Source organism: Aethalodelphis obliquidens, unplaced genomic scaffold, assembly GCF_003676395.1.
Source record: "Aethalodelphis obliquidens isolate GAN/ISIS:26980383/991018 unplaced genomic scaffold, ASM367639v1 scaffold44, whole genome shotgun sequence".
NCBI lineage: Eukaryota > Metazoa > Chordata > Mammalia > Artiodactyla > Delphinidae > Aethalodelphis > Aethalodelphis obliquidens.
Genome location: NW_020837988.1, coordinates 7,479,325 through 7,494,706, shown reverse-complemented (window position 1 = coordinate 7,494,706; position 15,382 = coordinate 7,479,325). Strand labels below are relative to the sequence as shown.

The following is a 15,382-nucleotide window of genomic DNA, read 5'->3' as shown; positions in this document are numbered from 1 at the left end:
CTTACTGTAAACTGGGTTTTTCTCCTTTGAGTATTGAATACATAGAATCTGCATATTGATCTTACAAGATTTTATTGTATCCTTCCAATATTTCTTTCTGTTGCCTCTGTTTGATTAAGCATTTTGGCCTTATGTATTCAGTGCATCCTTCTCTAAATAGGTATAAGTTTTCTTTTTCCCGTATCTTGGATAATTATCTTCTATTTTATTCCCTTTTTTGTTTGTTTGATTTGTGTTTAATGCTTTGACTTGTGTATGATACAGAGATGAGTGAACCCCATACTATTTTTGTGTTTATTAACTAGTAGCTCTTTCCCCTCGTTATGTTCTTTCTGGTTCATCTTAGAGTTTTGTAATAGTTTCAGTTTATTTATGGAACCTTAAATATATTACATTAATTTTTTTCTTTATTTTTCTCCTAGCATCATAAGCTTGGCTCATTGTTGCTTTTTAAGATATTTAAAAATCTGATAGAATAAGCCTACTATTGCTATATTTCAATTTATATGTATTTGGTGTCCTTGCATACTTATTCTCCTAGATGAATTCTGATTTCAATTTGCCAAGTTCGAAAACATATCCTGTAGGAATTTAAAACCCGTTGCCTTAAATCCCTGTATTTTCTTGGGAAGTATTAATTTTATTTAGTCCTCTCAGCCAAGAATTAGCAATTTCTTTCCTATTGTCCATTTTCATATCTTTTATTCATCCTGTTAGGCATTTATATTTTCTCTTAATTAAATCTGTAATATTCTGAGCTAAATTACTTAACAGATTTTTTAAATATTTTGTTGCTGTTATAAATCACCTTTCTCTTTACCAGGGTTTTCTATTTGAATGGTTCTAATGGATAAGAATGAGTGATTTTTTTTTTTTTAATCCTGGTTTTTCTAAATTCATTTATTATTGATGGTGTTTTGTTTTTGTTGATTTCCTAGGATTATAATCATATTGTCCGTGGAGATGCTATTTTGATTTCTTCCTTTCTCATATATTATTAATCTAATAATTTTGTCCTCAGTATTGACTGCTAGCCTTCCCAGCCCTGTATCATGTAGGAGAGCCTGGGAAGGCCTTCTGGTGTTACGGTTTTGAAAGAATCGACTCCAGCTCTTTACCAAGCAAAATGTTGGTGCTTTGCAATTTTAAAATAAATTAATTAAAAATAATATATGATCTTTATCATGCATAAATGGTATAGCAAATACTTGATTTAAATCAAAAACTATCCAGGTCACTTTCTCCTTGTAACATTTCTGCATTTCATCCACTTCTGAATAATCCTTATCCTAGTCACAAGAGACATTTTTCTCCTGAAAACATTTTTTTGCTTCAAGACAGTTTCTGATTATAAGTAGTTTTACCCCTGCCCTCCTGAGTGTACTCTGTGGTAACCCTTGGTGCCCCTCATTATTCCCGAATACACGCCCACCCATGACGAGTCTGGGCGCCTCTGAATGGCCTCTCCTTCACCAGGAATCGCTCTGGTTTCTAGTCATGGAAAGTAGCCTCTCAGCACCGCGAGTGGCTGGCCCCAGGCCACAGCTTTCAGTCCTGCTTCAGAGTTTTCTTCTTTTAGCTCCTAGGCGCACATTAATTTTTCTTCCTACACATCATTCTTTTAAAAACAGCACAGTTGACATTCCTGTCTGTGCGTGAAAAGTACTCTCTCATCCCTGGAATGTGTTTTTCCAGGGATTTCCACTTTTTTTCTTTTTTTTAACTTTTTATTTTGAAATGATTACAGATTCGTAGGAAGTTGCAAAAATAGCACGGAGACGTCCCGTGAACCTTTCACCCAGTTTGCACCAGTGGTGACATCTTACAGGATTTCCACTTTGATGCTTCCGAGTCTAGATGTGATTTTGGCAAGTCTTTCTAGTGTCCCCACTGTTGTCCTCAGCCCAGGTTGCACTAGAAGACGTGATTAGGAGATGAGATTCTTGTCCTTGTTTTGCCATTATCTTTTTGACCTGAAGACACATAATTCGCCTCAGCTTTAATTTCTCTGTAAAATGAGGAAGTTATTCATGCATTCTTCAATCTTTATGTAATTGGTTAGCTGAAAGCTCAGCCCACCCCCCGCCCTCTTTGGAAAACATCACATGTCAGCCCCTGCCTAGAGCACCCTGTCCTGATTATTCTCCTCCTCAAGTGGAACAATTGGAGAAATTTTGAAACTGAAATGTTTAGGCTCATTTCTAAGATAATGAGCACAGGAAGAGTAACATAGAATTGATTAATTTTGAGCTGGAAGTTAAATAAAATGCCAGTAGCATGCAACAATACAAAGCCATATAGAACTATTTCCTATTAGAAATAAATTCACATAAAAGTCTAAGGCACCTGCAAATTTTAAATGGAAAAGAATGACTTTAGAAAGTGGATTTAAAATGACAACTAACATGTTTATTATCATTTGTGATAATTCCCATATAATTGTAATGGAGAGCTTGTTATGCATGAATCTGTTATTTGTAAATGTTACGGTCTTCACTAAAAATCACATGTCTTTTTATTTCTGAAATTAATTATTGGGATGAAGAGCACTGTCAATTTTTGTATTACATTGTTTCAGTAGCACGTGGCTGGATATTTGTGATGGATCCAAATGAAATGACCAGAATTATGTGAGGAATGTGGATTAATGCTGGATGCTTTATGGACAAACAGAAAAGATTCTAGCCTAGAAGCATTATTGGAATTAGATCCTGGAGAAACTTTTGTCCAAAAGAACCACTATGTTCTCCTGTCTCAACTTTTCATTAGAATAAATAAGTCACTGTACAACTTAAATTCTCCATTCCATCCAGCATTTTCAGGTTTTTTATTTACTTTAATTGCAAGGCTCGAATCCTCTGCCTTGCGCACATGGTCTTGTGCTGCACAGGCTTTGGCATCGGTAGCCAATCCCTACCAAGATTAATTAATTTTAGAGATGAGTAGCCTTAGAAAATACTTCTCGCCAACATAAGAAAAATGGAAATTGCTAAGAGTTATAAAGTAATACAGACAGGGCAGTGCTTCCATCCATGATAAAGTCCACCCATTAATTCATACTTAACAGAAGGGTTTTTTTTCTCCTTCCTTTGCTCTGTTTGTTCAAATTGCTGATTCTCTCACACCTGATGACTCTTCTCTCAAATGCCCATCCTTGGTATTTCTTTGAAGCCTTGTGCACCGAGGGCAGTCTGGGCCTCTGGATCTTCACTTGGGCATGTTCCTGCCCACCTTGCTTCACCAGGCAACCGAGGAACAGCAGGAACGCTTCTTCGTGCCCACCTGGAACTTGGAGATCATTGGCACTTATGCCCAGACAGAGATGGGTCATGGTACGGTGCATTCAGTCTACCTTCTGGGTTGGGCGGGGCTCTTTGAGCTTAGCATGCATGGAGTGTCCACCACGTGTCAGCAGTGGCATATCCACGTGCTGTGTAAGATCTGTTTAAATGCAGTCTTTCTGCAGCGGCCAGGGTTTTCACACATACAAGTCTCGGCATAGACAATGCTTTGGTCGGTGGAAATAAAAGCTTATATTATCACAGACATGCTGATTGATTATTCATGGTTCCCCTTCAGAAGGTCAAGGATTACAAGTCAGGCCTTCCTTAATAAGTGATTTTTCAAGTTTACTGAAGTTGTACGGAATTTGTGTGTATATAGAGCCTGAACCCATCTCTTTTTCTTCATTACTCTCTGGTTATCTTTGCTACTGATACCTTAATGAACTTGCACAGATTGCAGAAGAAATACAGATTAATAGAATGTGTGCTCTTTGACTTGCTGAAGGGAAATGAGTGGCTTATATAACCAAAACATGCAGCATTTTGTACCTTGACTTTATTTGTGCCTTGATTCAGTAAATTCAGTAAAGTTCTGAAAGTGGCTTTGGCCACAGTTTAGAAAAAATAAGATAAGTTGTACTTCCGGGCAGTTGATTTCATACTCTGTATGTACTGCCTTTCTGCTTTTTAAAATATATATATATATATTTATTTATTTTTGGCTGCGTTGGGTCTTCGTTGCTGTGCATGGGCTTTCTCTAGCTGCGGAGAGTTGGGCTACCCTTCATTGTGGTGCATGGGCTTCTCATTGCGTGGCTTCTCTTATTGTGGAGCACGGGCTCTAGGTGTGCGGGCTTCAATAGTTGTGGCACGTGGGCTCAATAGTTGTGGCACGTGGGCTCAGTATTTGTGGCTCGCAGGCTCTAGAGCGCAGGCTCAGTAGTTGTGGTGCACAGACTTAGTTGCTCCGCGGCATGTGAGATCTTCTCGGACCAGGGATGGAATCTGTGTCCCCTGCATTGGCAGGCGGATTCTTAACCAGTGCACCACCAGGGAAGTCCCTGTACCACCTTTCTTTTTCTTTCCATCCCTCACCTGTCTTTTCCTGGATGAACTGGATGGGGCTGGAGGTGGTGGCTGTGCCTGGTAGCATCCGTTCCACATTGGTATCTGTGTTTACCATTTGTTTACTTCTGGCTTCTCTTTTCCTACTCAGACATTTCAGAACAGCTGGTCTAGTGTATATTTTCCACTTGCTCCTTATTCCTGTACAACTTCATCTTCATTTGATTGCTAATTTGGCTTTCAGCTTCCGTGGTAAATAGTATTTTAGAGGATTTTCCTAAAACTCGAAGTGGAATACTGTTTGGTTCAGTTGTGCATTTGAAAACGTTTTGTCATTACCTGTTCTGTTTAATATGCTACCTCGTTTTCTATAAAAGTTTCTTCTTTGGTGAAAGGAGTCTTAGTGTCTGATTCCTTGATTCCCACACAGGGAAAGGTTGTGGATCACACATAAACTGTCCATTTCTGTTATTTAACTCGGGAGTTTCTAAGTGTTTCACAGTTTAAGTGTTTAATGAGATCTGGCATTATCAAAGCAGTTTGGTAAAAGGTTCTCAGCATTGGCTACAGGATAGTATTACTAAGGAGGGTGTCACTTAGAACATTTTTCTGTAACTTTTTTCAAATAATTTTGGCACGTTTGTATTAGGATTTAAAACACGAATCCCTGTCTGTCTCCATTATACATAAAATGGAAACTCTTCTTAGTCACACTAGTGAACCAGCCAGGAATAAGTTAAGGCTTAGTGTTGAGTCTGCAGGGTGAACTTGGACCTTATTATTGGACTTTTAGAAATTAAAAAAAGTGACTGTTCCAGGTCTTTTCTGCATAATGATTATAACTTTTTTTTTTTTTTTTTTTTTTTTTTGCCGCACTGCAAGGCATGTGGGATCTCAGTTCCCCAACCAGGGATCGAACCCGCGCCCCCTGCATTGGAAGCGCAGAGTCTTAACCACTGGACCGCCAGTGAAGTCCTGGTTATAACTTTTTAAGTTCTTGTTTTCCTTTCTAGCATTCATTCTGAAATAAATTCTCAGTTTACAAGAACTTTAGCCGAGTCTCTTCCTGTCACGTGTTCTCATTCTTTGTTATAATACAGAATTCCAGAACACTGCATTGGTGTGGTAGACGCAATACCAATGAGTTGAAATTGGCACACTAACAGCTTAGATATGCCTTTAAAAGGTCAGTTAACTTCCCTGTTAAATTCGTATCCTGTGACCTTACGAAACTATGATTCTAATGTGCCTTTATTTTACATTTTCTTTTGGGTGATCTAAATACATGTTCCGTGTCCACTGCCACAGAAGTGCACTAAACCAAGTACAGAAATGGAACGTGCTTGACATTCGTATTTTCAGCTTAACAGGAACAGATCAGGAAATGACATATTAATTAATTAAGCTTAGGAAATTACGTATCTTGGTTATCAACCATTTGTAGTTCATCTGCAGATGTTTTATTGTTGTTAGATTTTGTTACTCTCTGAGATGCTAGAGCTTTAAAGGACTGGGCAGGAGATTTTACCCTGTACCTGTTTTTTCCTGTATTCTATCTGAAGTAGGTGTAATTCATTTTCTTAGGAACTCATCTTCGAGGCTTGGAAACCACAGCCACTTATGACCCCGAAACCCAGGAGTTCATTCTTAACAGTCCTACTGTGACCTCCATCAAGTGGTGGCCTGGTGGGCGTAAGTGAATTTTTTAACAGTTATTGGATGTTTTAAGATTTATTATAACGTGTTTAGAATGTAGAGCTTATATGAGAATATAATTTTGAAATATAGAAAAAGCTTCTTAGAGCTTAAACCATTCTAAGATATTTCACATTCTCTTGTGTTGCATGTTACAGATATTTATATGTTTTACAAAGCGCAGAAAGGGCAGCTATCTTACTCTGCTTTTCGTGGTTTTTCATTTAAATATTCTCGTGTGTTAGCATAGTTTCCATAGTCATCATTTAAAGTAATTTAGTTTTCCCTGTTTGGTTAGTCATTTCCATACTGGAAAGCATTTGAGTTGTTTTCAAATTTTTATTATAAATAGCTTTGACATGAAATTTATTTAATATCGTCTTCCATTCTGAGTTATTGTTTTAGGATATATATTTCAGATGAGATTAGTGGTTGAAGGATTTTGTTATTCACGTTATATATTTTGATATGGGATGTTACGTTTTGATAGGAAAAAACTAGCATGCAAAAAAAGAAATATTTCTGGATGCACTAACCAAAAATCTCTTAAAGCAGCTGTATCCCATAGTACTTTCTGCAGTGATGGAATATTCTCTGTCTTTGCTGTTCAGTGTGGTAGCTACTAGCCACTTTCAGCTTTTGAGCACTTGAAATGTAGCTAGCTGACCTGAGGGACTGAATCTTTTATTTAATTATAATTAATTTAAATGTAAACAGCCACGTGTGGCTAGTGGCTACTGTTTTCGAAAGCCCTGCCTTAAGGGAGAAAAAGGATGTAATTTAAAGTAATGTTCTAGAATTATCCTAAAAATTTATTTATGTAAATGAATGAAAAATAAGTAGAAAAGCCTACTTTTTAAAAATGCTATCAAATTAACATACTGTACACTTTAACTTAGACGTTATATGTCAATTACATCTCAATTAAAAATGTGTTTATATATATTTAAAAAATGAAGGATCGCTTTGCCAAAATTCAATGAATTTTAATAACTATCAGCTTAACTGGATTTCCTTCTGAAAACTAGGCATGACACTGTCATAAGAAAAGCTCTCTGGGCACACTTTATTGATGGAATCTAGTGTTATATTTAACATATGCTTTTTTTCCCCCTCTTTTGTTTCTATGAAAATGTAAAAATGTTTGCTCACTTCCCTCTCTTGTTCTCTTTGATGTTGCAGTTGGAAAGACTTCAAATCATGCAATAGTACTCGCCCAACTCATCACTCAGGGGAAATGCTATGGATTACATGCCTTCATTGTACCTATTCGTGAACTTGGGACGCATAAGCCTTTACCAGGTTAGAACTGTTCATCTGATGTTGAGGTGAAAATTAAACCAATCACTTTCTTCTGCAAAAAGTATAATACATAACTAAAGAAGAGGAGGGAAGCCAGGAATTCCAGAGCATAAACACCTTGTGACTTTCATCTGCGGTAGGTATTACTGTTGGAGACATTGGCCCCAAATTTGGCTATGATGAGATGGATAACGGCTACCTGAAGATGGACAATTATCGCATTCCCAGGGAAAACATGCTGATGAAGCACGCTCAGGTATATTTAGACAGAAAATAGGAGGAGAGGTATCAGACGGGGATTTCAGTGGCTGTTGATAATCACGGGGTTAGAAGGATCTGTTCTTTTAGAAGGTACTAACAGATTTTTACTTCTGAAGCTGCTTTTATTATGACCATGAAATCAAAAGCAGTTGGCAGGTATGAAGAGCATGTTTTGTTTTGCAAAACCAGTGGGGCTCAAACTTTAGCATGCATTAGAATCACCTGGAGGGCTGGCTAAAACCTAGAGTGCTTAGCCCCCAGAGTTTCTGATTTAGGAGGTCAGGGTGGGGACTGAGCATCAGGTGATGCTGATGCTGCCTTTCTGGGGACCACACTTTGAGAACGACTTGCCTAAACTGCCACTTGGTTTTAACAGAGGGAAGCATCCATCTCATATTCTTTTTCCAGGTGAAACCTGATGGCACATACGTGAAACCCCTGAGTAACAAGCTGACCTACGGGACCATGGTGTTTATCAGGTCCTTCCTTGTGGGAGAATCCGCCCGGTGTCTGTCTAAGGCATGCACCATTGCCATCCGCTACAGTGCTGTGAGGCATCAGTCTGAAATCAAGCCAGGGTAAGGGTGGAGTCGGAGATGAGCTTGGTACTGAAGACCTGGCTTGGACCCCATCCAAATATCAAAATTCCCAAATGTGTTGTGGAGAAAGTGCATTTGCTGTAAAATTAGCTAGGATGGCAGCGTACTGAGTCTGAGAACCTAGACTTCCCTTAAGTGGAAAGTTGAGAATAACCACCTAATTATTACTTTTAACCTTCTAAGAAAAACAGTAATATTATTTGAGCTTTATAAATGAAATGTTGAAAACACTGAAGGTGGTGTGAAGATTCTAGTTGCTACTAACAGTTACAAATCGGATATAGTGAAAGTGACATTAAACTTGATTCTCTGTTGTGTTCGTGGACATGGTTTATTCTTACAACTGCCTATTACTTGGGCATGACTCTTTGATAAACTTTTTACTCTTAAAGAAGGAATAAAGAAATTGATAAGAGCAGACCTGCTTAGACTTCAAATATTTAACTCAGTGCATTGGGTCTCCTCAAATTGTGGTCAGAATATAGTTTATTCAGCCATCTAGACCCCTTTAATGTTGTCTTCCTCCTGTGAAGTTAATGAACTTTGGTTCCGGAAGTTGCCATGAGATACAATTTTCTTAGATTGGAAAGACTAAGAAAAATATGAAAGTCAGCTAGAAAATCCTGTCCAACTAAGGCAGCTCATCAAGGTGGTTAAGCACGTGGTCTTCTATAGCCAGATACCCTAGATTTAAATCAAGGATCTGCCACTTATTAGCTCTCTAGGTTCTTAACCTCTCATTTTCTCCATCTGTAAAATGGGGGTAATAAAAGTTAACCTCACAGGATCTTTATAAGGATTCGATAAATTAGGCTTTCAAAGTGCTTAGACCAGAACCTGGCACATAGTAAGCTCTGTGTAGGCATTTAATTTTTTCTCCCCTCTTTTTATATGCTTTAGTGAACCAGAACCACAGATTTTGGATTATCAAACCCAGCAGTATAAACTCTTTCCCCTCCTGGCCACTGCCTATGCCTTCCAGTTTGTAGGCGCATACATGAAAGAGACCTATCATCGGATTAATGAAGACATCAGCCAAGGGGACCTGAGTGAGCTGCCTGAGGTCTGCGTCATGTCTTGCTCCCTTGTGGGCACCCTTCTAGGTCACATTTGCCCATTGGATCATGTCCAGAGAAAATTAAACATTGGGATATCTTGAAAAGAATCCATATATTCTCAAAATACAGAGAGAGTTTGCTAATTGAGAGTGGATCAAAGGTGAAGATGCGTGGGTTTGTTTTTAAGTTTCAGAATTACTGTACCATGTTGGTCATTTATTAATCAAAGGAACTTAAGTGGCGCCACTTTTGCCAAGTAGAACAGTTCAGAAGGGAGTGGGGGAATGTTGCTGGCTCAGGCCAATCAGATGAGCTTGCTTTTCAGTTTACATGGCATAGAAAGTGATTTTGTTTGCTGTTTGTTTGTTTGGTTTTTTTTTGGCTACGCCACGTGGCTTGTGGGATCTTAGTTCCCTGACCAGGAACCCAGGCCCCTGGCAGTGAAAGCGTGGAGTCCTAACCACTGGACCGCCAGGGACGTCCCTGCCAAGTGATTTTGAAAGTGACAAGTCCTGTTAAGTGAGGCTAAGTGTGTCTCATTGGAATGCGGGCTGTCAGCACCACAGATGTTCTGATGGCCTGTGCTTCCCTCTTCAGCTTCACGCCCTCACTGCCGGGCTGAAGGCTTTCACGTCCTGGACGACTAACACTGGTATTGAAGCATGTCGGATGGCTTGTGGCGGGCATGGCTATTCTCACTGCAGTGGACTTCCAAATATTTATGTCAATTTTACCCCAACCTGCACCTTCGAGGGAGAAAACACTGTCATGATGCTACAGACGGCCCGGTGAGAATCTAATTCATGATTTCTCATATGTGTTCTCAAGAGTGTTTGAGTCCTTTCCATTGGTTCTTATTCCCATGTTTTCTCTTCTCATTATATTTGTTCCAGAAAGATGTCATTTTTGCCTTCCATCCTGACCCACGGTTTTTTCTTGGGGTCAGGCTAGTATGAAACAGTTGTCCCACAGCTTAAAGTCATTTCAGGAGTTCGTTTTATTTCTGTTTCACGAGAAGCATAGTTGCTGAAAGCATGTGTCCTGGTGACTTTCAGGTTCCTGATGAAAAGTTATGACCAGGTGCACTCAGGCAAGTTGGTGTGTGGCATGGTGTCCTACTTGAATGACCTGCCCAGCCAGCACATCCAGCCACAGCAGGTGGCCGTCTGGCCAACCGTGGTGGATATCAACAGCCCTGACAGCCTGACAGAAGCGTACAAGCTTCGTGCGGCCAGGTGAGTACACCCTCAAGAGCTGGGACAGGGCCACAGGGGCCTCTGTGGCCAGGGGCTTGATGGGAGAGGCGGGAGGCACAAGTCCTAGCGATCACTTCCTTGAGCTCCAGTTTTCTAGTTCTTTTCTTTTTTTAACAGATTAGTAGAAATTGCTGCAAAAAACCTTCAAACTGAAGTGATTCGCAGAAAAAGCAAGGAGGTAGCATGGAACCTAACTTCCGTTGACCTCGTTCAAGCAAGTGAGGTCAGCGATGGTCCTCTCTCCCCCTCCCCTTCTCCGTCCTTCACCACCCGCCTCATTTTCTTAGTGCAGAAACTGTATCACTGTTGAGTCTTTTTCAAAGGTTCTTGCACTCTGGTGTTTTCTTTTTTTCTAGGCACATTGCCACTATGTGGCAGTTAAGCTCTTTTCAGAAAAACTCCTCCAAATTCAAGAGAAATCCATCCAAGCCGTCTTAAGGAATTTGTGTCTCTTGTATTGTCTGTATGGAATCAGTCGGAACGCAGGGGATTTTCTTCAGGTATTTTCTAAGTTTAAGTCCTTTTATTAATGTATTTCTTAATTTTTTATAGAAAAATAATTGTGGTTTACTTCGTGGTTGTATGTGTATATATACACGTATGAATAGATTTATACGTACCTATGTAATATCTCTGTTTGCTTGCTTGTTTCTTTTAGGGGAGCATCATGACAGAGTCTCAAATCACCCAAGTGAACGAGCGCGTAAAGGAGTTACTGACTGTGATTCGCCCTGACGCTGTTGCTCTGGTTGATGCATTTGATTTTCAGGATGTGACACTGGGCTCTGTGCTTGGCCGCTATGATGGGAATGTGTACGAAAACTTGTTTGAATGGGCCAAGAAATCCCCACTGAACAACACAGAGGTAAAAAAAAAAAAAAGTCTTTTCACCTTTTGAAATTGTTCATTTAAATATTAAGGCAGGAAAGGCCTCTGAGTGATCATCTGTGAAAGCTTTGAAAGCTCTCATGGCCACTTCGGACAGTCTCTTTATTTGAGCAGCAGGTTCTGAAGGGAACAAGGTCTTCCTGCAGTGTGCAGGTTTTTAGTTTTCCCCAACTATTTAGCAACAATTGAAAATTTTCAAATGTATACACAAATAGCATACTCCAGTGCATCTCCCCCGTACCCTTTGTCCTGTTTCAGCAACTGTCTGCTCATGGCCAGTTGCATTTCATCTGAACCTCCCAGCTAAGAATTATTTTGAAGCAAACCCGAGATATCAGATAATTTTATTCATAGATATTTCAGTATGTATCTCTAAAAGATAAGGACTCTTCTTAAAAAACATAAACACAATGCCATTCTCACACCTAAACAAATTAACAGTAATTCTTTAATATCATGAACGGCTACCCAGCCAGTGTCCAGATTTCCCCAGTTAGCTCAATTCTTCTTTTCTCCCCACTTCAGATTTTTTGAATCAGGATCCAAATAAGGTTCAGATAATTTCTTGATTAAAAGTATGCTATTTTATTTTATTTTACTAATATATTTATTTATTTTTGGCTGTGTTGGGTCTTTGCTGCTGCGCGCAGGCTTTCTCTAGTTGCGGCAAGCAGGGTCTCCTCTTCGTTGCAGTACGCGGGCTTCTCGCTGCGGTGGCTTCTCTTTTTGCGGAGCACGGGCTCTAGGCACACGGGCTTCAGTAGTTGTGGCTCGCAGGCTCTAGAGCGCAGGCTCAGTAGTTGTGGTGCATGGGCTTGGTTGCTCTGCGACACGTGGGATCTTTCCAGACCAGGGCTTGAACCCGTGTCCCCTGAATTGGCAGGCGGATTCTTAACCAGTGCGCCACTAGGGAAGTCCAGGTATGCTATTTTAAATTGCAAACTCCGTATCAGTAATTTTTTCTCTCCCTTCCCTGCAGGTCCATGAATCTTACTACAAGCACCTAAAGTCACTGCAGTCCAAGCTCTGAAGTGTCTTGAGGACAAGTTCAATCTCCCGAAAGTAACTGTACTCTACTCCCCTTATACCTGTCACACAAATTCGTGTGGAATCTGTATCAAATTTAGAAAAGCTAGAGCAAATGATAAATTGACCCTTTTCTTTTTATAAATGAAAAAAAAAAAAGAACAGATTTGAGATTAAAGGAAAAAAACAGTTGTGTTTTACAAGTGCAATTAACACTGAAAGAGACCTGTTAAGCGTTCAGAAAAAGCTTTAAGAAATGCCGTGTGACTCCATCTGCAATGCTGATCCCAGGAGGCCAGGCCTTTTGATAATTCCTAGAATTTAACTACTAAGTAGTTAATTATTTTCACATCTTAATTGCTAATCACTGGATATGCAAGTGTTCTTAAGCAAAGGTATTTTTTAAGTGGGGGTAGAACCCTTCCAAGCTTTCCTGCTAATTGTCCTACCACTCCTGCCGTGGGCGCTGGCTAGAAAGCAGGACTGAAGAAGAGGGATTGGGGAAAGAAACTAATCAGGAAACTTGGTGTGTGTGTGTGTGTGTGTGTGTGTGTGTGTGTGTGTGTGTGCGCGCGCGCGCGTGCTTGATACATTGACATATTTCCTGCCTGTTTGCCCTCCTTTGCTGTTGTATAGTTCCTGTCTGCCTGTTCACAGTAGCATTTTTCTAACACAAGGATTTCTTCAGCACAGGCTACTGCAGGATCACTGCCCCATGTGATTAGGAACTAATCTTCCATTCGAGGGTTCCCCTAAATTGTTGCTCTCGTAGCAGTATAACTCGCTTCACCCCGACTTCTTGGGAAGGGGTAGACAGCAAAGTTATCTCTACATATAACTTCTGGCAACTGGTGGGATCTCCAGATCAGTGGTCTTGATCTCCCTCTCTCTGTCTCCCTCTCTCTCCCTCTCCTGAGAGAGATGCAAAAAAAAGGAGAAAAAGAGAGTCACATTTCCTTCTTAGTAGAATAAGGGCAGGAAGAGCTATCAGTTATGGTTACTGTAACTTTGGTGACCATATTAACTAACTTTCCTGGAACAATCCAGATTCCCTCTATTCTGTCACTTTGGTGCAAGCTGTTAAAATGCTCGGTGGTTACAGTGTCTGGCCTCACAAAAATAAAAGCACCACTCGCCGCCTCTTACACCCAGGAGTCTCACAGAGAGATCCTTTGACAAACCACGTGTTCTGATTTTTGGATCAGAAAATATAATCATTGAAACTGTGGCTAAAGGATAAATGGAAGTTCCATAGAAAATCCGTTTCTTATTGTATATCTGGCATTATTTTCAGTATGTTTCTGGGAGCTTTTTCTGACTTGCTAAATTGTCCTTTCAGCTGAAATCTAATTTATACAATCATTCTATATTTAAAGGCTAAACATGTATCTCTTAATGAATTTTTTCTTAAAATCAGTGTAAAACAAGTCACTTGATTTTTTGTTTTTGTTAACTCTTTGTGACATCTGCCTCATGAAACCAGTTGTTCTAACATCAGTCTTGAGAATGTAGTATGTAATTCAGTGGAAATGTAGTTCCTGTCTTGGGACCTGCCATAAAATCTATCCCCATGGAACGGGTAATAGGAGATAAGGTCCAGCAGAAGAAATACTGTCAGTTGACACAAGCCGTAATCTTTCCACCAGGAGCACTGATTGGTCATTGTGTTAAGACTGAAGTGAAAAAGCACTGTGTTAATCTCATTTGGGTGTATCTTTGACTAGATCAGATTCTGGGAAATAACAGAGAGTAAATTCAAATTCCTTAATATTGACCTGTTAAATGTAGAATAGTTTCCAATTAGGGGTTAAAAATCTTATTCACAGAGGGATATCCATAGTCAGGATCTAAGGTGTTTGAAATGACACCCACCCAATCCAGCTGCATAGATCTGGGATCTAAGCAGGTTGGAACAGGTGGTGACTCTGCAGAGCCACCTTCAGTCCAGCACCTTGAGTTTCATTTAAAAACAATCTAATATTGACGGTATTTTTATTCACATTGGAATGTTTTGTCTTGAACTTTGTCCTCTGTAATTAAAGAATAAAGATATCGTAAAACCTCACTAATTTGTTACTATCAAGATGGAAAGAACGTGCCACATAACTAAACATAAGTTTAAATTATGAAGAATTTTAAGATGCAGGTGTAGGTAACACTAAACAAAAAAAGGAAGGGGTGAGAACTGCCTAAGCAGATAAGGCTGAATGGGCCGTGATGCTGTCATTGCAGCGTATCTGAGTGCTCTGTCCATGCAGGAATACAGGTTTCTTGGCTGCTCGTAAGGAAGCAGCAGACCCAGCCTGTTGTCCCTTAGAAGCCAGACTTTGCCACAGAGAAGTTTGGTTCTGTTGGGTTCTTTTATGAGCCGTTTTCACAAAGAGTACAGATAAATTTCAACCTAATCTCCAAAATGATAATAAATCTCAGTAGAATTAATGAGATTTTTCTGTTAGATGATACTTATATAAGCCTTTGAAGTTTCATAGAGGTTTTTTCTATTTGTAATGGATGAAGGTTGATACTTCCTCACGTATTTGGAGTTCTACTTCATGCTCTACTCAGTAGATCCCGAGGTGTACTTAAGTGTTTGGATATTGGTGACCTCAAAGCACAGTTGGCCCCAAAGCCTTTGGGGGCCTTCACGTTCTTGTCTTCAGAACATAGTACTGCTAAGTAACAGCTTATCTTCAGAACATTCACTTAATTGCAACATTAACCACATTCAGGTACTTTCTGAGAACTCACTGCTTGTAATTTCAGATGCCATATACCTAGAGGTGTTTAACAGTTCCTAAAGTTACCAATGTTAGATCTTAATTCTTGGATTCTCGTCAGTGCAGGGCATGGTCGGGGAAATATATTCAGGTTCATCATCCTCGAGTCCTCTGGGGAACAAAAATTCCTTAGACGATTGACTGTTGGTCAAAGTTCCTCCTACCCCTTTC

At 39.7% G+C, this 15,382-nt stretch overlaps 1 protein-coding gene across 5 annotated transcripts in view; it reads left to right on the top strand.

Annotated features, from left to right (window-relative positions):
- ACOX1 (acyl-CoA oxidase 1) overlaps positions 1-15,382 on the top strand; it is a 23,712-nt gene extending 8,330 nt beyond the window's left edge. For 2 of the 5 annotated variants that reach the window (XM_027080740.1, XM_027080741.1), the window contains exons 3-14: positions 3,172-3,332; positions 5,934-6,041; positions 7,227-7,346; positions 7,487-7,602; positions 8,016-8,185; positions 9,107-9,269; positions 9,862-10,052; positions 10,320-10,499; positions 10,638-10,743; positions 10,877-11,020; positions 11,179-11,385; positions 12,388-15,382. In XM_027080740.1, the coding sequence (XP_026936541.1) occupies positions 3,172-3,332; positions 5,934-6,041; positions 7,227-7,346; positions 7,487-7,602; positions 8,016-8,185; positions 9,107-9,269; positions 9,862-10,052; positions 10,320-10,499; positions 10,638-10,743; positions 10,877-11,020; positions 11,179-11,385; positions 12,388-12,438 (1,717 nt within the window). In that variant the 3' untranslated portion in view covers positions 12,439-15,382. The remainder of the gene's footprint in view (positions 1-3,171; positions 3,333-5,933; positions 6,042-7,226; positions 7,347-7,486; positions 7,603-8,015; positions 8,186-9,106; positions 9,270-9,861; positions 10,053-10,319; positions 10,500-10,637; positions 10,744-10,876; positions 11,021-11,178; positions 11,386-12,387) is intronic. The other 3 variants (XM_027080738.1, XM_027080742.1, XM_027080739.1) reach the window with 3 other exon arrangements.